At 38.2% G+C, this 27,557-nt stretch overlaps 1 protein-coding gene across 3 annotated transcripts in view; it reads left to right on the forward strand.

Moving 5' to 3' along the window:
• Positions 1-1,915: 1,915 nt before the first annotated feature.
• The window catches only part of Fam204a (family with sequence similarity 204 member A), a 28,951-nt gene continuing 3,309 nt past the window's right edge, over positions 1,916-27,557 (forward strand). Inside the window, exons 1-6 of one of the 3 annotated variants that reach the window (XM_021151989.3) lie at positions 1,916-1,970; positions 7,311-7,561; positions 8,063-8,150; positions 8,280-8,310; positions 8,499-8,598; positions 16,693-16,782. In XM_021151989.3, coding sequence (XP_021007648.1) covers positions 7,319-7,561; positions 8,063-8,150; positions 8,280-8,310; positions 8,499-8,598; positions 16,693-16,782 — 552 coding nt within the window. In that variant the 5' untranslated portion in view covers positions 1,916-1,970; positions 7,311-7,318. Of the gene's footprint in view, positions 2,387-7,310; positions 7,562-8,062; positions 8,151-8,279; positions 8,311-8,498; positions 8,599-16,692; positions 16,783-27,557 lie in introns of all 3 variants that reach the window. The other 2 variants (XM_021151987.3, XM_021151988.3) reach the window with 2 other exon arrangements.

The raw sequence follows: 27,557 nt of genomic DNA on the forward strand, positions 1-27,557 counted from the left end.
GAGATAGGATCTCTAAGTGAGTAACCAAAATAAAATCAAAAGAATGTGTCTCTGACCTGGTCCCATTAGTATCCTTATGAGGGCTTCAGAGCACTCTCCTAAACTGTGTTCCAACTAGGTCACGTGAGCACACTGAGCTAGTAGCTGCTTACAAGCCAAGAGAAAAGACCATGCTACCAGATATTACAGTATCCAGAGCTGGAGAAATGCATTGATTAAGATACCCAGTCTGTGGTATTTTGTTATAGCAACTCACAGCAAACTGACACAGCAATTACCTGCTCAATGCTGACAGTTATGCTTTTCTCTAGAATCAGGGAATGCTTGAAAGGAATCCTCCATCATGCAAACTTATCAAATCATGATTCTAGAACACTACATCATAAACTTGCATATCTTCCAGAAGTTATTGGACAATGCATGGGTATAATGTATGTTTAAATATTAGGATTAAATATGTAATAATGATTAATCCATTCACATTATTGAATAGAGGCAAGAATTTTGTACATCACAATATTTTAAAAGGTTCTTGTTCATAATGTGAATAAGTGAAAATTACTGTAAGTTAAGCAATGTGTGCATTGTTTGGCCTACAACCAACTCCTTGCTTTGAGAAACTAAATAGCTTGAACTACAGCTTCACTAAAGAGTATGTTAGTATTCTTATAACGTGTTGCTGAGTCTTAGTCAGTCATAGCAGTTGACTTTTAGCCAGTCAGTATGACAGCTGATCACACCATGTTTTTATAAGGTAAATACTAAGATATGACCAACCACACTATTATATCAGTTTCTTTTTACCTTTTTTAATTTACAAAGATTGCTTGCTCACTGATGGAACACTCTGAACTTTGACTGGGCCAGAGTACTCCTCTATTCATGAAACAACTGTTTGTTCAAATCAATTCTGCAAAGTTTAATTTTTCATGTTTTTTTTAACTTTGTTCAAGGCTTTGTATTTTGTATGTGCATATGCCATATATGTGTTCTGATGCATGTGCATAGAGGTCAGAAGACAACTCCCAAGTGTAGTTCCTTAGGGGATGCCCACCTGTCTTTTGTGGTCACTGGCCTAGAGCTTGCCTCGTAGGCTAGTCTGCCTGTCTGCATCCTCAGTGCTGGCTGCCATGCCTGGCTTTTAAAATACGGATTCTGAGGATGGAATGAACTTAGGTTCTCACTGAGCTATCTCTCAGCCCTGTAGTGTCTTATATAACCATCACAAGAAAATAGAAACATAATCTGATTACAGAACAGTACTTCAGAAAATGGAAGCATTTCTGAAGTGGTCCTACTTCATCCCCGTATCATCGCCTGGATTTACTGTTTTCACATGGTGAAAATTTCTGCTCTTTTCCTCATTTACACGCCCGTAAACCCCTCATCAGGACCTATACACTATGCCAGCCTGGTAAATAAACTTCTGAGTAGGGGGTGCTTAGCTGGATTTGATTCAGTCAACCAGACTGGGAAGTCCCTGGAGAACTGGAATCTGGTTGAGAATTGCATGAGGCCTGGAACACAGTGGACACTCAAATATACGCAAAAAGATAGGAAAGGCGGGGGAAGGGGGGTGGCGAGGAAGCGAAGGAAGCAAAGCCTTCCTTGAAGAGATCATCTACAGTTCTCCATTGAACTCAGGTGAGCATCGAAGTCAGCATTTTCTTTAGCCAAGTTCACCAGCATAGGAAAGGAACGAGGAAAGGACAAAGCTTTTTAAAAAAAAAAATCGCTCGGTCAAAGTGAGGAAAAGGAGAAAAACAAACTAACAAACAAACAAACAAAAAAACAAAAACAAAACCCCAACAACATCTTCCTAGCAGAGGAGCTAAGGCAAGCCAGGCTGTTCCCTAGGCGACCATAGAGCCAGAACGGCCGCAGCCGATTGGCTGATCCGCCCGAGCCAATCAAAAGGCACGATGTTGGCGGGGTTCTAAGATGGCCGCCGAGCCGCTGTTTCCTGCTTGGTAAGTTCGGCTTCGCGAGGCGCGACTTGGCGGCAGGATTCGCGGCGGCCTGTCGGGCTGTGTTCCGAGGCAGGGTGGGCGGCGCAGGAGTCGGGGCGGCTCGTCCTCGCAGATCTGCCGAAGCGGGCTTGGAAAACCCTGGGTTCGGGCGGGCGCCGCTGGGCTCCGGGGGCGTCGTGAGGTCCCGGGCCAGCGAGGAGCGCGGAAGCGGGCACTCGCCGTGTCCACACAGCAACTGCGGCTGACCAGAGCGAGGCTCGCGGCTCGCCGCCCCGCCGGTGTCCCGATGCGAGTTCTGACGCGGCTGGAGAGCTGAAGGTGGTGCGGCCTCCCACCCGGTGAGTGCCGCGGAGTTCCAGGTTGTCGGTGCGGGAAGGGGTGTGCCTTTCAGAGCCACCCTCTCAGTCTTGAACTTTGTAAGTATTTGTACTGTGGCATGGATTGTGTGGTTTAAAATCTTTCCACACAAGTTAGAGAGGGTCCCGAGGAAAAGTGGGTTCCAAGCCTTGGCTGTAAACATTGTTTTAATTCAAACTCACCCATCCTTAAGATTAAAAAAAATACAAAAATAATTTATTTGGAGTATATCTGAACTGAGGCCCCTGACTCTCCTCGGGTTTTCTGTGTCGTTTTAAGAAAAAGGAACACATTTCCTAACAATAAGTAAGACATTTACATTAATGTTGATAATCTTAAGCCTAAAAGTGTGTCAGTTAACTAGTTCCAAAGTTCAGGAACTATTTATTATGTTCTTATAGGTTAGAGGATGGCAGTTATAATTATTTTACAAATAGGATTAAATTTAGATGTTTGTGATTATTTAAAATCGAATACATAAGACAGCCACTTGATGGAAATGCAGTTTAAATTCTGGCATAGTAGAGGCAGAAAATTTGTTGGATGCGCAGATTTTATCCTTTCTTTGGGTATCGCTTGTAACCAGTTTTGCGGTCTAGAAATTCATTTCTCAAATCTCTAAATGTGACTTTCAGTGTGCTACTTAGTATAATATCTCCCCATTTTTCATATGCAAAAAGCGCAGAAAAAATTATTAGTAAAATTTGCCTAGATTTGGCCTGTCTCCCAAATCTTTGTCTCCAAGAATTCGCCACCAACTTTGCCCTCTAAAAAAGTTCATAATTTAAAGCTGTCAGGCGTAACTGGATCACAGCGATTTTGGCCAGTTGTAGAAAGGGTTGCTGTTAGTTTCTAATGCGTGTTGTGATGAAGATCAGTGCCTGCCTCTTGGTTTGTGTGCGGTGTGTGACAGGTCTGCCTTGGTTTTCTCCTGCTGCTTGTCTGTCTTTTGTTGTAACTTGGTTTCCTGCCCTTTTTCAGTGGCCCCTGTGCAGAGCCTCTGAAAACTGATCATCTGGTGAGGTAGAGGAGAGAACCTGCGTTTATATTTATCAAAGAGTAAGGCAGCTCTGTTCATTTAGGACTCTGAGGCCATTAAGATCATAAACATTTTAAAGGTGTGTGTGAGACCATCGCACTGGTATCTGACCATACCTTCATTTTAGAGCTTAGCAAGAATGGAGACCCAGGCAAATACAATGGCCTGCTAAGGATGGAAGTCATCTGACTTTCAAGACTATTTTTACCTCTATAACTAGTCATTTACAGATCTGACACAAACTAGAACTTTTATAATTGGTATTTTTTTTTTATCTCTATAGTTTCTGTATCTGAAAAGATGGTATTTACTAAATCCTTTTTATTTATTTATTTATTTTTTTAGAGAATGAGGTATATAGTCAACATCTCTGGTAACAGGTAAAGAATATGCTTTACTGGATTTAGGGTTTCTTACCTAAAGGTAGATGATACTGTGCTACCAGGGGGAAAGTAAAATACTGGATTTTTTTTTTTTAAATATTGATAATTAGCTTAGTGACTTTCAGTACTTTCATTATAAAACTTCTTAAGAATACATAGATTACCAGGTGCTGAACCACTTTGTTCTAAATGCATTGCTTTCTGCCAGAGTCTGCTCAGTAATGGTTGTGGTTGTTTTACGAGGGTGAAAGAAAGCCCTTTTTATTTAGACTTAGAAATTCAGTTCATAGCAAATGATGTCTGCCCAGAACTAGGAGATATGTCCCACGTTGTCCACAAAATAGTTTGTACATGGAAAAAATCCTAACTGCAATGGTGAAGTGTTGGAAATGAAGAAGTGATATTTCAAACTTGAGAAAAAAGGAAGGAATGTGGCTCATTTACATCTTCCTGGAGGATATGATTAAATTAAATACTGGGTTACAGGCTAAAAACTGAAAGCTTACAAGTTAATTCATTTTCTGTGCTATGGGCCTGGCTGTAATCTACATAGAATTGAGTTTCTGTTTGTCTGGTATTCCACATCTTTTTAGAATGGCTGAGTGAATATTCTCAGAGACTAATCTAGGATTTTTAAAGACATATAACCTGAAAGGAATGAAAGAGACACTTCAAAGAATTAATCGCCCTTCTGAGAATCTCAAACAGGAGTAACAGGAGGCCAGATATGACGCCAATTGGAAAATGTATGAATGACATGTATATGCGGAAAGACAGTGTCTTCAAACAGGAGCCCAAGGCAGAAATTACCAGTTAGCCTCTCCATATTGGCTAGTTTATAGTTGAGCTGCTGCTTAACTGGACTGATGTGTTGGGCAGGCTCGTTACCAGCAGTTTACCTGTGTTTATCAGCAGATACCTTAATTTCCCTTACATCTGTTTTTGTTTTCCTTTTGTTTTGGGCCACCCCGTCCCTCAGTATCATGGGAAACTGATATGTGGCTAAAGATTTTAAGGGACTGAGTTAAAAAGCAAACAAACAAACCTTATTTGAGTTTTGTAGTATGGATTTGGAGGATCTTTTAACTTTTCCTCTTTCTTCAGGTCCATTTAAGAAACTGTCAAACCAGGAAAATACAGTATCAGCATATTAAATGCCTTATCAGCAGTCAATAAGAGTAATTTTGAGAAAGTTCAAAAAGCGGTGAAAACTAGGTAGCTGCCTGAAAACTGATGAGGAAAAGATACCTTCTATAGGGTACCTGAGACCGCTCTCCTTGGGGAATCACATTTGAATGCCCAGAATACAGATTGTGAAACTCCAGATGAGCTCAAACAGAGGCCTGCCATGCTATCTAAGGCCCAGGCAGAGTGACATTTCCACGCTGCGGTGTGGATTCTGGTCTGTGAAGCTCCTGGTTCTCTCCTGTGTGTACTTTGGTTCCTAGACTCTTGAGAGTATCTAGCGTGCAGTGAACTGCCATGGGCAGTTCTTCTATAGCAGGCCCCAGGCATGCTTTAAAAATGCCTGAAATTGTTAGTTTTAACATCCTCAACTAGATAACGAACCTAAAGGTGATGCAGATGCTTTGCTACGCTGTTCTCCTCGCTGGCACATTTCACAGTGTATCTCAAGACTTCATTCATCTTGTCTTTTAAAACCTAAGACCAAGCTTAGAGGAGATGAAGGTTTTATAAGTCAAAACACATATAATCTGGGGTCTCTACTTTGAGCTGAACATAAATTCTGGATGGAAAGTTACACACTGTAGTTTAGAGCAAACCTTTATAAATGAGAAACATTAATATTTGAGTTTCATTCATTGTCTGATTGTCTGCCTCTTGTTTTACTGCTCTATTCAGAAGGCCAAGCACAAGGTTATTCAGAGGAGCTTCGTGTCAGACTGCAGATCAGGGTGGGAACATGATTTGTATCAGTTGACAAATGAAACACTACAAATATTAGAAACTTCAGAGGTATATATGGGTTCTTCTTCCATACTAGGAGTGATAAAAATGCATTCATGGCCACAGAAATAATAGCAAGAACCACTGAACAGTTGTTTTTTTCTTTTTCTTTTTGATGCTGAGTTCAAATTTATTTATTTATTTATTTATACTTTAATTTTAACACTAAACGTTGAGCCCCTAGAACCTCCTGAATGCTGTGGAGTATTGTATCTCATTTAATCCTCAGACTAACCAGTGTGATTATCCTGTGCCACAGATGCAGAAACTGAGGATCAGGGTTGTTAAGTAATTTACTTCTTCCTCTAGAGGAACTGGAGTCAGGAGTCCAGTTGAGTCTTCTTAAAAAGCAAGAGAATGTTTCAGAAAATCAGATACTGATTAACATATCCTAAAACACAAAAATACTGCTTCTTTGAATCTGAGGAGGTCCTTAAAAGAAATATGTAATTCAGAGTAATGCAGAGATCCTGATACCTGTGACCTGCAGAGAATGAGGACACCCAGGAGAGCTTTCTGTTCTTCACTGATGATGAAATAGGAGAAATGCAACCAATTCGGGCTCAGTTGTATGGAAAAAATAGGCTATATTATGGAGATCAAATGAAACTTTGATAATCTTTGCACATGATTACATGAATTCTAAAAGTCATTTTCATGAAACTTAATGATTATACCATTGGGCAATACAGATAATGCCAAATACTATGTTAAACTTATTTCCCAAATACATATATTGTTACTCAAGAGAGCTGTATGCTTGTTAAAATTTTAGATTTATATTTCATTTAGTTAATTTTACCAAACTGTAAAATTTAAAACTAGGATATATTCTTTTACCTCCACACTTTTAAAAATGTATTTATTAATTATATTTTTTCACATTTATATATGTGTATGGGTGTGGGTGTCCATGCCATATCACATAGATAGAGGTCAAAAGACATCTTGCAGTTGTTTCTCACCTACCATGTGTGGTGGAACTCAGGTCGTCAGGGCTGATGACAACAAGCACCATTACTTGCTGAGCCATCTTGTTGGCACATACTGCTACACCTTTTAAAATACAGATGTACAACTTAGTTTTTTCTTTGTTTTCCTGCTTCTTAGACAACATGCCTTTTGAAAGTTATATATGCTTCAGTGTAGATGACGCATCCACCTTTACTTTCTTTTGTGGGCACAGTGAGAAACATGCTATTTTAAGCCTTAAATTAATTGTGATGTTTCACGTGTATAATTGCAGCATTTAGGAGGCTGAAGCAGGAGGGTCTTCAGGAATTCTTGGCCAGCCTAGAGTAAGGCCCTTTCTTAGTAAAAGAACAAAAAAAATAAAAAATTAAAAATACATTGTTTTAAGTTTCTACTGACATTCTTGAGCCATGAGTGCTTTACTGAGTGTCAGAGGCAGAATAGTCCATACTTAAGAAAATCAGGGTTCTGTTTTATCCATTTTAGATTTTAAAGTTTAAATTGGCTGTCCTTAGGTCATTGGCAGACATATTGGTCTCCTGTGGTATCTGTTAGTGGTTTTAAAATAGTTTCCATGGCTACTATTTGAGTTTGTATTCATCCTTCCCTTTCTCCTATTAGAAGAAAAGATGTGGAGTGGGCTGTTACCTCCTGGACTAAATGAAAGTGATGTTGAATCAGATTCTGAGGATGAAATCAAACTAGAGAACCCAGAACCTTCAGAACTTAATTTACAGGAAGATGGAAAGACTGGCAGCAGTACGAAGCCAGCAGTGTCAGACTTCCCGACAGGCCAGCCAGAGACGAAGACAGAGGCTGATGCAGATGCATATGAGAAGTGTCCTTCTGGGATTCCCTTAAACATGTGGAATGTAGGTTTCCCTTTGTGTGGTTAGGAAAGTATGCATGTTCATGTGTTCTCTCTGTGCTGTGGGCAAAGTATGTTAGGATACAACAGACAGTAGAGGGGCCTCAGAACAGATTCTACTGTTGGATACTAGTTGGATTCTAGTTTTATTTTACATAAGTAGAAGTAGTAAAACCTTCATAGGATTATCTACTTCATAGGATTATCTACCTAACATGATAAATGAGTTTATTTCTTTATTTCTTCCTTTAATTATATGAGTTATTGAGCTTCATTCTCCACTATCAAACAGCTTATATCAAAACCAGTGAATGCCCCAATTCAGCTGAGAGTTGTGAGGACTAAAGTATTTCAAGAACAGAATTCCTTAGTTGGTGGCTTTAGAAATGGCAGAGCATAAGGATTTTTATTTAACACGTCTGTTCCTTTTTAAACTGTATGTTTATCTTCAGTCTCTCTCTCTCACACACACACACACACACACATCTTTTCTCTTTTTACATAGAAATTTCAAGAATTGCATAAAAAAAATTCTGAACAGAAAAATTCAACGCCAAGATTCAGACAGAAAAAAAGAAAACGCTCCAAAAAAGGTGTTTATTTTTAAATTTAGATTGTTAGTTGTGCTAACTCTTAAGTTGATTAATTGAATTAATTTCTTAAAACATGATTTTGAAATAATAGCTGCATAATTAAGTATTGACACTCTAAATTCCTTTTAGGCAAATTGAAGAATGAAAAGGAATCTCACAGGTAGGTAGATTTTAAGTAGTTACTATTCAGCAGTGTGGTAGAATTTTCTAGATTGCTGCACTACTTACCTTTGGTAATGATCAGACATGAGAAGTAGTCATTGAAGTGTAATTATTGCAACCAGTTAAAAATAGACAAAGTAAAAAGAGCCATAATTTATGTACATAGAGTTAATTATCTTCTTGCAGTGAGCAGTCCTCAAATGAGACCCAGTGGGAAGAGCTTACTCAGTATTTTGGAGCCAATGATAGATTTGAACCCCCTGTTAAACAGAAAAAAGTTGAGAAGGTAAGAACCTTTTATATTTATTATATTTTCCACCTTAGCTAACAGGACATATTTTTGATAGCTATGCCTAAAATACTAGTTCATTAATTCATATAATTAGAAACTTAAAATGTCCTGTTGTGTACCTAATAAATAGCTATCTAGTTTAAAACTGTTCAAAAGTATAAGTTGTAAAAATATTATTGTGAGAGCCTCACTCCCTTTGCCTTAGGTAGTGAAAGAAAGCTATTGTAAGGGGCCATCTCACTGAAATGGTGGAGTGTGGTGAAAGCCTTTACCTAATGACCAATCTGAGGCTACTCAAATGTAGATGAGGACTCTAGAGGAAGGGTTAATGTGAGATCTGTTTGTTTTTCGATGAGAAGGTTAGATTGGCTGGACTGAAGTCAGGAGGAGGAGGAGGGTAGCTCAAGCCTCAAGATAATACTGTAGAACAGACATGGGTGGGACCTCAGAGACATAGGGAGTGGGTTTTATTTGCAGTGCACTTGGACTTTAGAGAGTGACATGGTCTAACTTATGCTTAAAGATTCCCTGACTGTGGTGGAGGATAGGTAGGTGGTGATGTAGTGAAAGTGAATGAGAACAGCAGACTCAGCACAAGATAACGATCCTGAGTGAGAACGGTGTGGATGACGATGGAGAAAGTGCAAGTGCTTTGCAGTTTTAATGTGAAAGTATTTACCTTGCATTATTAGGTTTTTTTCAAGTGATGACACACACAATAATTCTAGTTAGAAAATTGAGAAAAGTTAGGAGGAGAGAAGATTTAGAGTAGGACCTATTCAGAATTCATTTTGGGGCAGGAGTGTTAATCAATCAGAACACAAGAACAGAGTGACTAACGACTGTAATGAGGTGGGGGCTCAGAGCAGTGTGAGTTTGTGGTGTGTATTTGTAGTTGTTAATCTCTGGAAATGAAGACAGGCCTTGAAGGAACAAAACAGGTATTCGAGGCTATGGAGGCAGTATTGGTAGGGTCTAAGCATGAGAATCTGGTTCTCCTAGGGTTAGAGGACTAAGGGGGCTGTGATAACAACTCTGTTGTTACCGTATGTTTGAAGTTGTATAATCCCAGGACTGCCTAGATAAGACTAGCTCTTATTCATGTAGAATTTAGAGTTTGTATGGAGTTACAAGAATTCTTCAACCTATCATTTGAAGAACTCCATCTTAGCACCTAGCACTTTGTCTCACATGCATTTCTGTCAAAACAGCAGTTAAAAGTGTGAACTCTGTTTCACAGAAATTGCTGTGAGTCTGTCTGATTGTAGTCACAGGTGCATCCATTGTGTAAGTTTAGACTCTTCCTGCAGAGTCCTCTGCATAAGTGACACCTGGCGAGGAATGTTATGGGTCTTCTAACCAGGGAAACTGTTATTGGCCAGGCTTATATTTAGCCAGCGCTTAATATTCTACAAGTAAATGCAGACATGAAAGGAAAGGAAGGATTTAGTGCAGCTGAATGACTTCAGCGCCACTCGGGAGTTGCCTGTGATTGCATGCCAGCAGTCTGCACTCACTCCTTAGGTTGGGGTCAGGGTTTTACATGATGCTTCCTTTTGGGATCCTGCCGAGGTTTCTACTGTGAGACCAGCAAAATAAATAAACTTTAAAAAAAGTAAAAGCAAAGTATCCATACTGGAGACACCACGATAAAAGCTCTGAATACATGTAGTAAGTCCAACAGATAGTTAGGAATCTGGTGAGGACTGTGCAGACACGTGGTGTGGTGTAAACAAATATGGATTTCCAGCCTAGCATTTACTCTCTGGAGCAGAGGCTGATCTGTTACCAGAAAGTCTTTATTTTGTTTTCACTCAACCCTCAAGAATAGTAAAGCAAAACAAAACTTCTTAATCTCATGTCTATCATACCCTCCCTTGGAGTCCTGCCAAGCCAAACTGATGCTCAGCCCAGAATGTGTACTGTAACACTGCTGTCACCTGCTTGCCAGACCATGTAGACACGCTTGTAATTTTTTTTACATATAGTCTTCCTAATATTCAATGCTGTATTAAAGTGTTCTTTGTATTAAATACAGATGTAATAGATATCACTAATTATGTAATTAAAGCATGATTATTTCAGATTTACATGGGAATTTCTGAAGAGTAAATTGTACTCATTTATCTTACTATAAATGTCTCAAGTATTTCGTAGTTGACTCAGTTTTATTAATTAGCATCATTGTTGAAGTTGTTTGGGTATATCAAATGGACACTGGTCATGAAAACTAAAGGTTCTTTTATCATTCTTTTTTTTTTTTTTAAAGAATTATTGTCTTTGTTTGTTTAAAGTTGTTCATGAGAGGAAAGTGCTGTTATATAGATTAGGTTTTAGGTTTTTTCAAACTTTTTTTTTTTGTGATAGAATGCTTATTCCATTTAGACCTTTATGTGGAACTCTAGGACATAGGCTAGATCAAAACCTGACTATTTTGAGTGCATAGGGAGGCAGGCACAGGGGTTTGGGAAAAACTTCATGGAGTAAGAGTCACAGTGTTTTTTTATGATCCTGTGATGATTTCTATAGGGAGGACAAGTTTTAGCTTCATAAAATAAATGAAGAAGCAGAAGGTTAGTATTACTTGGCTTAAAAACAAATAGTAGGTAAGATGTAAGACTTTAAACTTAAGTCATTTGCCCCAATCTGAGTTTTTCTAAAGTAAGTTTAGTTTTTAACTTAACTAAGTTTTGTATGACTTATATATAAAATAAAAAAAATCATTACATGTGACTTCTTAATATATAACTTAGGTTTATATTTATATGTTGCTCCTTCCTCTTCTCTATGGAAAAATCGTATCATTTTGCTCTTAGATATTTAAATTCAGTCATAATCAAATTTAAGAATATAATTTATTTGTATTATGCTTTAGAGATTGGATATATTATCCAAATAAATATTTAGGAGTTAGATTTATGTAAAAACACATTCTGATATTGTTGGACTTAAAGAGCTTTAGACACATATTAAAAGGAATCCTTCATGTGCACATGTAGAGCGAGTCCCTAAGCCTAGTGCTCCTGAAATCCTACATACACATTTGCTGTTATGCATTCTTGACATCTGTAGGACAGCTTTATTGATTAGAGGTCATTTGTTGTCTTATACAACATAATGCCTTTTGGTAAAATTTCCACTTGTAGCTAAATTGCCATTCCTAAACATTTCTGTTCTCTGAGTTTTATCCTTAATTCTTATTCAAGTAAAAAATGTCAAGAGTACTGTAAGGCACTGCAGTAGCCTACAGCTCCAGCTTCCCTTCTGGTATGGAAGATTCTGTGTAAGTCAGGACTACTTTGGGGCTCTTCCTGAAAGTCCAAAAAGCTTGGAATCTTAAATCCTGCTTGGTGAAATAACTTACTATCCTAGAGTTGAATTCTTGAGTCTAGGTTCTAAGTCCCTGAAGTCTGTAACCTCACTGGAAAGTCATCTTGATATCAGAGATAAGAACAATATTTAATATTTACTGGATGGTTGCTGTATTTCAGCAGTTGGCTAAATAGTTTAGAGAGCATGGCTTTATATTGATTTCAGTGAGAGAACTAGAGACTCACTCTAGATTGCTAAGTTCCTGAGTGGAAGATTTACTTCATTTGACTTTCTCAGCAGCATTCAAGGCTGAGTGCTGTGAACTTATGGTCTTATGGTGATGGGCATGTATAGTAAAGGAATTTTGAATGTATTTGAAATGCTTATTCTTAATAGATACAAAATAGAATAAAAATTTTTTCAGAGCCCAAAGAAGCTATTCTGTTTTACTTTTAGTAAAATATAAGTACAAGCCAGGCACCATATGTACGTGATGCCTATAAACTCAGTCCTCTGAGGCATGAGTAGTGCAATAACTTTACAGTCAACCTGTGTTTCAAGATATTTGATGACCTTGTGAACCCTGAGATTGTGCTATTTACTGAAAAACAAAAACAAACAAACAAACAAAAAAACCAAAGAACTGTTTCTGGTTGTGTTGTGTTTCAGTCCTTAGCACACACCTTTAATCCCTTTGTAATACAGACATACCCTTAGTACACACCTTTAATTCCAAACAAGGGAGGTTTGAAAGCTTGAAAGAATTTGAAAGTGTCTAATTGAGTGACAGAGTGACAAATTAGAGGAGTCGACAGAATGTGATATGCCCAAACTCTCACGAGAAGAGAGGAAAGAGAAGCTACTTAAGGAACAGTGCAAAGAGGGAGAAGAAGCAGTTTTATTAGGACAGATGTATAGAGAGAGATTGAGAAGAGAGAACACAGGAGGGGACAGAACAAGCCAGAGGATGAGAAGGAGCCAAAAGATGAGAACATATTGCTGCAGTTAGTTTGAGACCTAGCAGAGCAAAAGCCAGAGGCCAAGAGAGAAGCCAGTTTGAATCAGCCAGTGTGGAAAGGAGTTTTGAGCCAGAACAACTGAGTTGACCAGCCAGCCAGAGCTTAGAAAGAACTAGGAAGGAGTTAGCATATTCAGCAGTACATCTCAGAGGCCGAAAGCATTCTAGGCTTAGATAAATGGAGGCTAGAAGCTTCCAGGACTAGGCCTAGGTTAGCAGATGGAGGCAGTAAGCCTCTGAGAAGACAATTACTTACTATAGGAGGATAAAAGATACTTTTACTTTTACAAACATGGGGTACAGTGTGGGACCCTGTCTGAAAACAAAACTGGGAGGCAGAGAGAGGGAGGGGGGAGGGGGAGAGAGAGAGAGATTGAGATTGTATGAAAGAAGGAAAAAATGCAAGAATCAGTTATATCTTTTAAAAAGAACTGTTATTAGAGACAAAGTTGAAATTGTAATAGAAACTTAGGATTTTATTTCTAGAAATAAATTTTGTTCATTTGAGCCAATAATCTTACTGCCTCTGGGAATCTGAGGCTTAAGAGTAAACACACAGGACTGTGACCACATTTCTTTTGAATGCTTAGAGGAATGGGGACTGGTTGAGTAGGAGTAAGGAAGACTGGTAATTTTAACTGATTCCTTTATTTGATTTTGAGACAAGCCCAGATTGGCCTTATACTTTATTAGGTAGCCCAGGAGGATCTTAAACAACTTCTTTTGTTTATTTGTTGTTTATTTTAGACAAGATCTTGTTACTAGCTCTCTCAATGTACAGGAACTGACTATGGAGACCAGGCTGGCCTTGAGCTCTGCCTCCCTTTGTTGGGATTAATGGAATGCACCTTCAAGGACCTTGAACTTCTATATCTACCAAATGCTTGGATTACAAATGTGTGTCACCTTTATACTAGATTAAATGCAGTGCTAGGGATCAAACCCAGGGTTTTATTTATTCTAGGCATTACTACTAAGGTATGTTCCCCAGCCTGGTAAAAGTTCATCTTTATTTAAGCTCAACAATTTATAAGATTTTCTATGATAGAGGAGTTTTGTGACATTCATTGCTAAGCTATAGCTCTATGTACCAGAGGAACATAAACAAGTTGATTCTATAGAATGGTTCAGTACGAGGACTTATGAAGGTCTTGGGATCTATAGGTTACTCTGGGCACTATATACAGGAAGGCAAGAAGCCTAGATAACTGGAAGGGAGCACAGGTACTGTGTATAACATGTGACAGTCTTAAGGGGGGATTAGTAGACAGGTTACTAAGGTGGAAGAGTGGAACTAGTCTGGGTGATTGCTTGGGTAAACAATGAATTGAGGTTTTCTGAGACCTCAGACTTTGTGGTACAAGAAAATTAAATTTGATATTAATGTTTATTTTATCTGTCTCAGAGGCATTTGAGGAAATCTCTATTCTGCAAAGGGAGTAAATGCTATTGTATTAGCATTTTGTAAATAAATAACTTCATTTCCATAATAGATTAAATATGAAGTTCTAAATGGAGACTATAAATTTCTAATTGTACTCTCCTGAGAGCTAAAGGTAAAGATAACCTTGAACCCTGAAGAGATACAGAGGTCAGAAAAAGTGTCAGATCCTCTGGAACTTGAGTTCCAGGCAGTTGTGAGCCACCTGACTTTGGTGTTGGGATCTGAACTTGGGTTCACTGGAAGTGTTTCGAGTGTTCTTACCTGCTGAGCCATGGGTCGAGTCCCAAGAAATATAGTTTTTATTTGTTGCAGGTAAATTTGTATGAGCATGACAGTGTGGGATCCCTGTTTGATTGTAAGAGCATCATCATCTCCGTGTAATTGTCATGGAATTCTCTCAGGGCTGCAGTATAGGTTGGTTCCATCTACTGTTAATGCAGACGTGGATTACCGCACTGCAGCCTGAGTGCACTGTACTGGCTGAGTGACTGCCTCCTGTGTGGAAGGAACTGGGTGCAATTTGGGGATACTCCAAGCTAGTTACTGTACATAGAGTTTGCCTTTATTGGACATAGAACCCAAGAAAGGAAAAAGTGAAGCACATCAGAGAAGCACATCTAACGGGACAGATACAAAGTTTAGTGATGCAGTCAGGAGAGCAGTATTGGTGTGGGACATAAGGAAAGGTGGCAAGGTCAGTAAGTAAGGCAGCATACAGGGTAATATCTGATAGAAGCCTGAATAAATTGGAAGTATATTTTTAAAGGAAGTATGTCAGCCGTGCTAGTAACATTAATACGATGGCACATGTGGCCAGAGATTAGGAAGTATTAGCACTGTTCTAGATGAGGCTGAGAAAGAGATATCTAGATAAACCTGTTAGCCAGGTAGTTGATCTGCATTCTGGTACAAGATCCTTAGCTTAGCTTTGCATAAAGTTTGTGAGAGCTGGTGCACAGACCTTACTTGGAGTGGCACAGGCCTCAAGTACACTGTCAGAGCTTCCAGAGAATGAAAGGTATTTATTTGTAAAGAGTCTGCCATAGTATTTGCATGAGCCTGAGAAGAATTCTGCAGACATACAAGACAAGTTTCTGGAGATTGTACAAGAGTAGAAACCAGGCATTAGAATCATGTAGCCTGAGTCAGAGATAACAAAAGTCAGTTTAATGAAAGTCTCCAGCTACTGTGGGAAACTAGTTGACCACTCAAGTCCTTGGATGGGTTGTGATAAAGATGTCAGGTGAGGTACTCCCTGGCCTCTGCTTCTAGTCTTCTTAGGTAGGTTATGTTGCAGTTACTAAAGTCTTCATCTCAACAACAGTACAGGAGCAGAATCTCCCTCTCTTGACAGCTGTAGTCAAGCACTTACTGCAGGAAGAGCTTTCTTTTCCCAGCACTTTTGCTGTCAACGTTAGGAGGAGGAAGTTTGTATGAAGTCCAAGATTCACTGTTGAAATGAAGGAATGGGAGGCAACTGTTAAGATAAAATTGTTTTCTAAGAAGTATATATTAGATAACTTAAAACTTTCGTGTTCTGTAGTAGCTACTCACAGCTAGACCTTGTTTATATCTGAGTGTCTTTTGATAAGTGTGTAATGAGCCCTACCTAGTTTGGTAATTCCGTGACATTAAAAATTTTGATTTCTTGAAGTTTTTTTAGTAAAATAAAATATTCCATAGGAGAATAAAATAATTATTTGTTGCTTTCTTCTCTGTATAGTAGTCAGCATAGCAGACCTAATTGAAGATGGTGAAAGGCTATGGAGTGAAGTGTTGAGCTGCAGGAATTGGGCTGTAGTTGAGAATTCAGACTGCAAACCTGGATGTGGGTGGCTTTACACCTTACAGACTGATGTCAGCCAAGTCAAGTAACTGATGGCTATTTCCACCTCTTGCAAACAAGCTAAAATTTCATGGAGCTGTAAGGATGCAAGTGACAGCTTTTGTAGAATAAGCTGTGGTTCTATCATTTGGTGAACACTTCATAATGTTGATCAGTTGCTGTCATTAACATTATTGTTACTAGGGAATAGCAATCTCTGGTTCCACCTCCCTCCACCCCCAGTCTGAATTTGCATCTCCTTTTTACTGTTAGCTTGAGACATTTGGGGACCTTGAGTAGCCACTGAATTTATGATGTTTCAGAAACATTCATAAATGGGAATTGATGCAAACCTGTGTAGGGTTATTGAAGGGGCTGAATGGAAGTGGCATTTGCTATAGTCCTGTGACAGCCTTGGTTAGCAAGTGGTTGATTTTCTTTCCTGTTCATGATTCGAGTTTTGTTTTGTTTTGCTTTGTTTTTTTGTAGTCAGGCCTTGAGAAGAGGATCGACCAGGCTGTGGAGGAGTGGGATGTTGAGAAGGCTGAGGAGCTCAGCAACCAGCTAGCTACTCGAGAGGTAAGTCACACTCAGTCCAGCTATCTGTTGCCCTCATACTTTTCTCCCATTCTACTCTTTATTTTGAAATCTAGGTTTTATGTTGACTTTAATGCTTTAAATTTATTCTGGTCTAAAATTTAGGATGAAAATTATGCATAATTGATATTTGCCCTTAGTTTTACCTGGCCTATGGCAGATTTTTTGCTTTATTTGTTTTTGAGGTTGGTGTTGTTTTTCAGGTATGTGGTGTCTAGCTCAGTTTATCCTCATTGGGGGCAGCTATGTGTTCTGCAGTCACACCCTTTTGTTAGTCCTTGCTTACAGTCTCTTACTGTAGATTCTGTACATACTGCTCAGTCTTATGGGGTTTCAGCTAATTCTCACATAGTCTGTAGTAGTGTAAAATTAAATATAATTTAATATGCTTCTGACTCATGTCCTTGGAGGTGGGGGTCCTATAGACCTGTCACTCATACTTAGTGCATTTTCCTGATCTATAGGTTTTTTCTTTTTATAGGCAAAAAAATTAAAAATCTATCCTAGTTTTTATTCTTAGTACTTGATTTCCTATCTCCTTAGCACATAACACTCCTTGGTGTTTAGTCACATAAAAATCATCATAACTCATCTATCCATATTGCTGGTTATTTCTTAGTGTTGTAACTCACAGACTTTTTGTTTTGTTTTTTTCTGTTTTCCAACCTGAAATGAGAAAGTTCTCTTTCATATTATTCTATGGAATACTGTTGCCTTTACCAATCATCTTTTGTCTAAAAATCCACCATTTATGGCCATTGTGATTGTGTGTGTGTGTGTGTGTGTGTGTGTGTGTGTATGAATTTTTGCTGGTTATTAGCTGCAACCCTTAAAAAAATCTTATGGATTTTTATGTATGGATTAGACAAATTCAAAAGAAAGGCTGAAGGATGATTCCAAAATCATCTGAAAGATGTAAGGATTTCAAATTTATCCATTTAAAGTCTTTAAGAATAATTAGTCACAATATTTCTGTATATATCTATGTAGCTGAGTGTAATTGTGTGTGACTGAGTAACTGAGTAGCATCAAACACACTCACAACTCTGTGCAGATTCTCCCACTACTTGTCTCTAGAGTTCTTCATCTGCATCTGCTTTCCACCCTTCTTAGACAGCAGGCCATTTGCTTGTGCAGTCAGGTTCTGTAGGTGTCTCACGTAAGTCATATTTGTATGCTTTTGTGTCTGGTATATTTCTTTAGCATAACATTTTTAGAGATCATTGTGTTGTAGTGTATGTCGGAATGTGTGCCCATTTCAAGACTGGTTGCCACTGTGTCACATTTCGGGTATTGTGCCATTGTTTGTGCATTTAGTTGCTGGTAGACAATGCCACTGTTTAACTATAGTGAGCTTGCAACTATAAATATGAATATACTAGCATCTGTTTGAACCCCTGTTTGAATGTCCTTTATATCCAGAAACAAAGTTGCTGCATTATTTAAGAAAGAAAAATGCATGTGAAGCATTTGGTATGTTTTTAATTTGTGAGGATGCTGTGACTCAGCATGCCCATCAAAGCTTTGACACAGTTACCTTGTAGTTGAACTTTGATGAAATATTGTTTGTATTTGCTTTTTTCTTATATTTTACTCTTCCCATTTTCTAATGCTCCTTACCCTTAGCTTAACAGTTGATATATTTTATTTTTTAAAATGCTGTATTTTGAATCAGTGGGTGTGGCTCTTGTTTGATTCAGTAGTATTTCATCTTATTTTGGAAGGGAAAAATAAAAGTTCATTTAATAAAATGAACTTGAAGATGTGTTAAATAGTGCCACAAGTTCAGCAGGACTCCCTGATAGCTGTTATCTGTGGCTTCTTCAGTGTAAGATCCCTACATGTCAATCTGTGCTTTATTTATTTATTCTTATCTTTATATGCTAATCTTTGCTTTCACTCAACAAACATGTGTTGGTGGTGTGGTACTTGGAACTCATCCATAGGTATGCTGTTAGTAGTGGCTTGGTTTCTTAACATTAGAGTTAACGCCTAAGATAACAAGGTTATACCACTTAGTGAATGTCCCCTGCAGAATTTGACAGGGTGGCCATGGACACCTGAGAGAATGGTGGCGAGGAACAGTGCTTATGGACTTGGACAGAACTTAAGAGATCTGTACCACGGCTCTAAAGATTCAGACTGAGGAGGGCATCAGGATGGGACTAGGGAAGAGTGGGATCCAGTGAGGTTGAAAGCACATAGGGCACTCATAGCCAATCAGCAGGTTGTGACCTTACCAAGTTACGGGTTTAGAAGCTGGTGGCAGCTCTGTGTGGATTGGGAATGAAACCTTTGAACAGTGTCTCGTGGGTGGCTGGAAAGATTACCGGACTGTTTGATGTTGGTTTTGATTGCTCTTTTGGGGCGACTGGACTGTTCTGGTAAAGCTCAAGACACAACCTAAGAAAACCGCCAGGACTCTGGTGTGTGGTCGCTTGCTGGTTTTTAGAAACGCTGTGTGCTTGTCTTCATTCACTCTTCAAGGTTACAGGATGCAAACTAGTATTCTCCTTTCATCCATCATTCTTTGAGAAACCCAAGAGTTATGTACTGTGTGCTCTCTTCCGACTACAGAGTGCCATAGCAGACTCCTTCCCTCATTCAGTTGCCTCTGACTTTTTTGTCTTGGTTGAGGAAGAAAAGGCAAGGCAAAGCATAGGTTATTAGCCCTTCTACTTGAAACCAGGAAAATTTTGAGAGAAGTATGTGTTTCATTGCAGGTTCTGAGTTCTTTTTAGCAGAGGTTTATTTGCTATTAAGGACATTGTACAATTTGAGGCCATGGAAATCACTCAGTGGGTAAAACTGCTTACTGTACAAGCATGCAGCCAGCGCTTGATCACAGGACTTCATGTGAAGGTGGGAGGAGACTAACTTTACAGAGTTATCTTCTGATCTTCATACACAGCAAATGACCCCAAACTCACACCATACACACCCATATAAAAACATTAATGAGAAAAGGTGCCAACAAGTTGTTCAGTAAAAGACCTGAGTTAGATCTCTGGCACCAGCATGGTAGACAGGGAGAACTGACCTAGATGTGTACATTCTTACACACACTAAATAAATAAATAAAATTGAACTTTATAAAGAAGAAACTTGTAAAATTTTCAAAAAAAAGTTTTTCTTTAATCCATATACTTTAAATTTGCATTTCTTCCATTAATTTGCATACTAGCAAAGGTATATCCTGTCCTCTAACATTGTACTCTGTTGCTCTCTTCCTTTAATTTAGAATAGCTGCTCCTCCTTATTTTTCAAGACCTTGTTTTCAAAGAGAGGCCAGTTAGTATACACTATTCAGTTTTGTTTTGTCTAGTATTTCCTCATGAGGAGTCACAGCAGTAGCCATGAGTCCTTCTCAGACTCTCCAGAGGCACATGCCATCTCTGTTCCACTTTTTGATGGTTTGACTTTGATGAGAGTGATAGCTCTGAGATTTTCCCCTTTGTGATGAATAAGTACCGTTTGGAGACAGAGTTTGAGGCTACAGCACTCCCATGTTATACTTTAATCTATTTCAGCATCTGTTGCTGGTTCTTTTATTGTGTTTTTTTTTTTTTTTATTGTAAGTTATTACTGTGATTGACAAATGACTTTAGATCTTTAAAGCAATGATTGACTTTACTTTAAAAAAAATTATTTTGGTATGTGTGTGTTCATTTGCTCACAAAAACCTAAGTGAATATAGGTGCCCAAGTTGGCCAGAAGAGGTGTCAGATCTCCTGGAGCTGGAGTTGTAAGAGTTGTAAACTGCCTGGTGTGGGTGCTGGGACCTGAACTCTAGTCCTCTCTGTGAGTACTCAGTGTCAGTGCTCTTAACTTTGAGCCGTATCTCCAGCCCCTCTTCACAGTACTTTTATTGCTTGGCAAACCAAGATTACTAGTTAGCTTAAGTGTGTGAGGTATTATAGATTGTTTTCTGAATCCATATCAAATCTCATGAATACGGGCAGTTTCCTAAATGGTGTGCTAGGTTGGGAAGGAATTGCGTGCAGTGTTGTGTACCAGCCTTGTGTTAATAATTCCACCTTGGCCCTGGTGAGCTTCCTTGCAATGTATGTGTTCAACTACCTGAAAAAGCATTCAGAGCTGTTCCTCTAGGGTTTTAGAAATGGGGATTTTCTTTGAGGACACTGGGATTGTAGTTTGCTGTCTTCTCATTTTGCTGTTTTAGAAGTTGAAAATTTATAATGCTGATTAGGCATTTTATTTCAAGACTGACCTTTCCTGTCATACTGTATTGCAAATGAGATTGCTTTAGAAAAACTGTTTCAGCAGATGTGAAGATAACATTGTTCTCAATTGTTCTTTTACTTTGAGACATATGTAAAGCTTTGTTCTGGTATTGTGTTAAATGAATTCTGTTCAAAAGAAAAATGAGTAATTTATATCTTGGATAACTGAAAGGACAGCTGGGTCATGATTGCTATTGTGACACAGATTCAGAAAGATGCCAGTGCTGTGCCCACTTTTGGAGCACCCTTCAGGAATGTCCAGTCAAGAAAAGCTTTGGCAGAAAATATTGCCATCTTTAGATTTCTCATATTCATCCCTTAGTCCAGTCTCTGTGATGATGAGATGGGATTTTAGAGAAGTGTGAGTTTGGGGCAGAAACCTTCTATGAATAGAGTGTATGTATGCTTGGTAGGTGTCCTTTTGAAATTCAGGTAGATTGGTTTTTAATAACAGCACCGTTTGCTTTTCTCAAGAAGCAGTGACTGGGACCTGCTGATAAAGCCTTTGCTCAGAGGCACAGACCCCAGAGTTCTCAAAGCCCTTTCCAGCCATAGGTGAAGCTCATTTTGATGTTTAACATTTAAAAGCCTGTGAAGCGAGTAGGGCAGCATCAATTTTGAGAAAAATGAAGTTAAAAGTAGAACCGTGTCTGTGAATAGACCTTGAAAACATCCCTCAAGAGAGTATGTCAAAATTAGGCTGTTGGTGCGCTCTCATTGTGACACAGCAAAGCACGTAATTTCCCAGAAATGTTTCCCTCACATTTGTGATGACTGAGTTTGTGTGGGATCTGGTTTGGGGGAAGAGGGTGACTTCAGTGTCTTGTGACAGGCCTAAGTAAGCTGGGCTGTCGTTTCAGGGTTTGCTATGTAGCTGCAGACTGCTCTGAGAATGCTCTTCCTGCCCCTCTGCCCATTCCATATTTGTGTTACACTGATGAAGCCGTTACAACTTGGGAAAAAAAGTTTCTTTCTTTAAACTCTGTGGCATGACTGAACTGACCCTGACTTGGCAAGACATTCTGTTCATTGACTGTGATCCTTGAAAATAACATCTTCCACCTTTTACCCTCAGCTGTCACCTGACGTTCTCATCCTAAGGTACACTTCAGTCATAGAGACCAGTAGAAGCAAATTCAGTGCTAAAGCCTGAATGTCAGCTGGAGTATTACACATTGTAAAAAGGACTTTCTTCTAATCTTTTAGCTTGTGGAGATAAAAATCAACTTCACTTGGTAGTAAAGCAATGTTCCTACCTTCAGATGAGTCACTGCTCCTTTAATTAAATATATTCCTCAGATATACTTCAGTCTATCTGTCCAGTATCAAATGGACAAAATGGGCCGGTTCCTGTTTTCATAAATACTCTTTTGGGAGGAAATATCATGAAACTAAGTTTCTGAGTTAAAACTGTTCATATTCAGTGCTGAACAATATATTCCAATTAGCCATTATAAAAATGTATTGCTAGAACATCCAGCCCTGCTAAAGAAGGTCAGGTCCTTTCTTTAGTTATAAATATTGCAATTTCTAGCATCTGAAGAGTGGGTAAAAACAGTAAAAATACAGTATGGATTTTATGTGTGTGTGTGCGCGCATGTGTTCACACACACACACACATACACACACATATACACACAAGTAAATGCATCTTTATTCCAACGAATATTTTACATTTATGGAAAAGATATTGTTGCACTTAGCCAGAGGTATGTTTGACAAATGCTGTCAACCATGAGTTTTCTCTAAAAGCAGGACATTTTGTGTGGGTATATGCAGATTCTGGCAAAATATATTTTGTGTCTTAAATACTGTTGTGCCTTCCAGTCCTGACTTTTTCTTGATTGACTTCTTTTAGCACCATTTTCTTTTTAGTATATTTCATTGGTAGATTGGCAGTAGGAAAGAGGTTAGGGCACTGGGGAGAAAATGCCCTCTCAGGGAATGGGCTTTTGCTGCTAGGCAACTCTACCAGCAACTAGTGGAGGTGGGAGCTCTGTCCTTTGGATGGTATGTGTCTGCTAAGGATCATCCAGAACTGAATACTTTGGTCATCTCTCAGTATTTTTCATTCTCAGACATTTCTCTGTGTTATCCTCTTGTCTGCACATAGTCTGAGGTGCTTTAAAATAGTAGCCTTAATTTTTTTAAAGCCTTACTCTCCTTAACTTTAACAAATAAGTCAGTTGTTACATGTAGAGAATGTAGCACAGTGCATGGAATAACATTGTCTGACTGGGTGAATTCCTTTACATTTAGTTTAAAGATGTTTTCCTAACCATAAAAATCCTGCAGCTTTGAAGACAGAGCTTGTTGGCCTCAGAAAAGTAAGACTGGTATTTAGTGAAGGGCATCTCTCTGTGTTTTTCAGGTGTGCTCATTCACATCTCATTACATTGTGGATGCTTTCTTAACCTCTGGGGTCTGGCTGGGTGTTCACCTTGAATGGCACGCTGTCTTAATTATGTTTATCTGTGCTTTTAACTAACCTTAAAAAAGATTTCAGATGTTACAAGTCTAATTAAAGAGACAGACAAAGCACAGTTTATACTGTAGATTTTTTTTTCTGCAGTTCAATTAATCAGCATGTTTTCTCTTTTAATTAAAACCATTTTAGTAAATTAAAGCCCACAGCAAAACACATATATAATTTGTTTGTAATTAGCTCTTAATTGGTGGTAGTTGAAGCTTAGCACCCTTGGTTTCTTTCTTCATGATTGCCATTTTATTAGCAGCCAGTCATTAATTAATCTTTTTCTAATTAGCTTATAAAACTGTTGATGGCACATTATTGTAAATGTGATTTTAAGTTCAAAGCTTGTTAATAGGCTTTCTTACTTAGAAGAACAGAGATAAAGAAATTGCTGAAAACAGTACTACAGTTCTTTCAAAAAACTGTCTTTCTTATGGGGGCTGTGTAAAGCATCTAACAGCTTATGGTTAATTTTTTAATGCCTTTTTCCTCTTTATGAATGGAATAAGTTGCTTGAATATAAATGCCAATATCCAGCAGTAGTTTCAACAGTGTAACGTTTTTCCTTTTGTTTAAAATACTGTAATCTACATATAATTTGAAGTTATTAAAACAGGCATTATGTAATCTATTTTACTATTAAAGTTGAGTATATGGGTTATATCATACACATATGTATATGTGTATGTATTTTCCTAGTATGTTTTAAATTGGGATTTGTTGGCTATGATTGAAATAAACAGGCAGGAAATTATAGGTTATTATAAATGTAAATAAGTATATATTTAGTTGTACATCTAGACACTAATGTGGTGTACTAAGGTAGGCAAACATGTCAGCCTGTGTGTGCATACACTCTTCAAGGTGACAGTGAAACAAGATGCAATAGTATAAAGAAAAGAACTTGATTGAAAAGTCAGTTGAGTGATGAGGTAGGCCATAGCTTGGGCTGTTGTCAGAACTCTGGCATCCCAGGTGTGGCCATGGAGAGAAAGACCAATGTGACATAAGCATCTAAAGTTTACTGTGGCAGAGACACCTTAGGATGGGTTTGTGTGAAACCTATTAGCCTTGTTAACGTCCTTTCTTAAAATACACTGGCATCTTAGCTGTTTTTAAAAATCAATTATTGCAAAGTTTTGAAACTTAATTTTAAAACACAACAGACTGACTATTAGAAATGCTTGTTCTTTGCTCTTGAACTTTGTGTGTTATTTCAACTTTGACTGTTTCTTTGCTTGTTTTTCAGAAGGCATTTTATGATGGCATGCGAGAGACACTAGAAAGGGATAGCTGACAAGGAAAAAATTAAAAATTGGATAAAAAGTAAATGAATAATGTCATATTACTAAAAAGATGAGAGGCTAATTTGTGCCGACTTTTTGCTAATTTTGTTCAAGCTTCAAAATGAGGAGCTGTCACCCGTTCTGTGTAGCGCTGATGACAGTGCCAATGATCCATGAAATAAGCTGCCGCTGGCTTTGTTCTGATAAGAATGAACAAATCTGCACAATGTTCGGCTCCCAGAATCTCATTTTCATACTTGCATGCAGGCAAAAAGAAATAAGCTGTTTGCAGGCTTGATTAATCAGACATTGGAGGGTTTTTTGTCTCTTTGATCTCTTTCGTCTCCTAGGTAACTTGCTTGACATTAATGTTGAGCTTGAGTAAAGACAATCAGGAATTGTCGACCAAACTGATATAAAAATTAAAGACCTTAACACTTTAAGTACTCCAGTAATGGTTCCGCTTTACTTCAGAAAACATCTGTTTTCATTTAATTAAAGAACAAAAGAGAATGGCATAAATATTTTTCATAGAGACCTATTATTCTATAAAAAGTTAAAGTATGATAATTGGTATTTTAAAATAAGTGCCTTGAAAGTGTTCGAAAGGGAGAAAAACTTCATGACTCTGTACAAGCTAGTAATTTTGAGATGACTAAAATATTTTATAAAATGGATAAGCAGTTTATAGCTGTGTTAAATTAAGCTGTTGGAATCAGATGCTTCAAATGATTATCAGGAAACTTTATGGCAACATTTGCAAGAGGTACTAACTTTATTTTGAAGTTTTTTTTCTAATCTCCACTGTGTTTATAAGGATATGCCATTATATCTATTTTATGACCCAATATGATTTACACACACTGAACCTGTAAAATTGAAAGGAATTAAAAAAATGTCGCGGTGCATTTGCTTGAGGTTGTGCAGACGCCTTCACAAATCTTCCAAGTGGCTGTAAAGATGAATGCCTCAAGGGTCCAGCCAGGGCCCTGCTTTTCCAACCAGCTAAAGCCCTTATCTTAAATCCAAGCAAAGTACCATTAATCTTTTTGAAAGACCTTTTATGGCTTTTAATATATCCCAAATTAGAACATTTTACACCCTTGGTTCCTGAAATATGGTGATAAAAAGCCTTTAGAGCTTAATTTTCCTTACCGCATGCTCTGACCAATTTGCAGTTCTTTGTGATAATGTTTAGACACCTTAATTAAAATGCAGCAAAATATTGGATGTTCTATATGGAAAATGCTGATACTTTGGCTACACGTACAAGAAATTCTGTATGCATTTTTTTCATTAAAAAAATCTTCTCACATTGTGTTACTATAGTTATCTGATGACCCCAAACTGGTTTTTTATTATTATTTTTTTATTTAATATAAAAGCCATTGAGCAAGCTTTTGGGGTGTTTACGTTGGCCAGGGAGATGAATTTTTTCTTTTATAGAAGTGAAAGGGTAATTCTAGTCTGCCTATTTTATTTGTTTGTCATAGAGATGTACAGCACATTATTCTTTTATATCCTGAAACTCAGGTTTGTCATCTTGACTAAAAAAAAAAAAAAAAAAGTTTCTTCTTGATGGGCTCTTCATTAAAGGCCTTATTATCCTTTTGTATTTCTAGATATCCTTGTTTCGTTTCTTTCTCCACAGAGATAAGTAAAACATTCATTTAAGCATGCAAAGGTCAAAACTACGATAGACTTTCACCATGCATAAAAACCAAAAGCCTTTTTTTTTTTCTTTCTGTAAACACACAGTACATAGAGCAGCCTTGTTTTAATGTTTATTGGTTGAGTGAAGAACATTCCATTTAGCCTGGCCCTTAGTCTAAAGTGGGTAGAAAACAGTCTTTAGGAGCGTTGTATGAAAGTGCTCCTGGGAACCGGGTTTGGCGTCCACGATGCAGCACAAAAAATTCTTAAAAGGTTGTTCTGTGCCTTTATTGTGCTCTCTCTAACTTTATCACAGTGCTGGCAGTTCTGTGTTTGGCTTTATTTTTAGCTTTGTAAGAATACTGGAAGCATTTCCATTTGGCTGTGGTCAGGTGTAGAGTCAGTTCATTGGAGCATCTTGACTTGTCTGTATTATATCTGGGCAACTCAGACTAGGAACTTCAGTCCGTTAATAATATAGATCTGTAGCTTGGTTTTACAACAGTTTGGGAAAGAACTTTCACTCATGGTAATGGTGTATAGCAAATATGGTTACCATCATATTGTTTCTCACCTAAGGTAGTTACTGAATTTAAATATAATTCAGAGTAGCTGAGAGGTAAATAGGCCTTTGAACTGGGGGAGTTGGTAAACTGTATCACCCATCACTGTTTTATTTGGTTTATTGTATAAGTACCATTGCTAGCTGATTGCACCACTGGGGCATCACTTGGTTTGTAAAGTAAAGGGGTGAAATTAACAGGGAAATATAGATATTCGGGGGATGGGGCAGTAAAGAGATTGTCATCCACATGAACGTTGTCATCTTGCTGTGCATCTTAAACATAGGTCACCGCTGCTTTTTGTGACAGAAGAGAACTTCTTGGGTTCACTTAGTGCTCCTCAGGTGTTCAGTTTTATTCTCATACTTCTCAGCCCCCTTGTATTTAGCTGCAGCTATGTGATTAACCCTGAACAGAAACAATGCCTGTGTTACTTTATGAGCCAATACAAGACCCTCTGGTTCTGCCACATTCTGGTACCACAAGATATATGAGGTACCAGATACCTGCCTGTCCTCAGGGACTTAAGTGAAACAAA

Source organism: Mus caroli, unplaced genomic scaffold, assembly GCF_978045245.1.
Source record: "Mus caroli unplaced genomic scaffold, Mus_caroli_1 scaffold_20, whole genome shotgun sequence".
Taxonomy (NCBI): domain Eukaryota; kingdom Metazoa; phylum Chordata; class Mammalia; order Rodentia; family Muridae; genus Mus; species Mus caroli.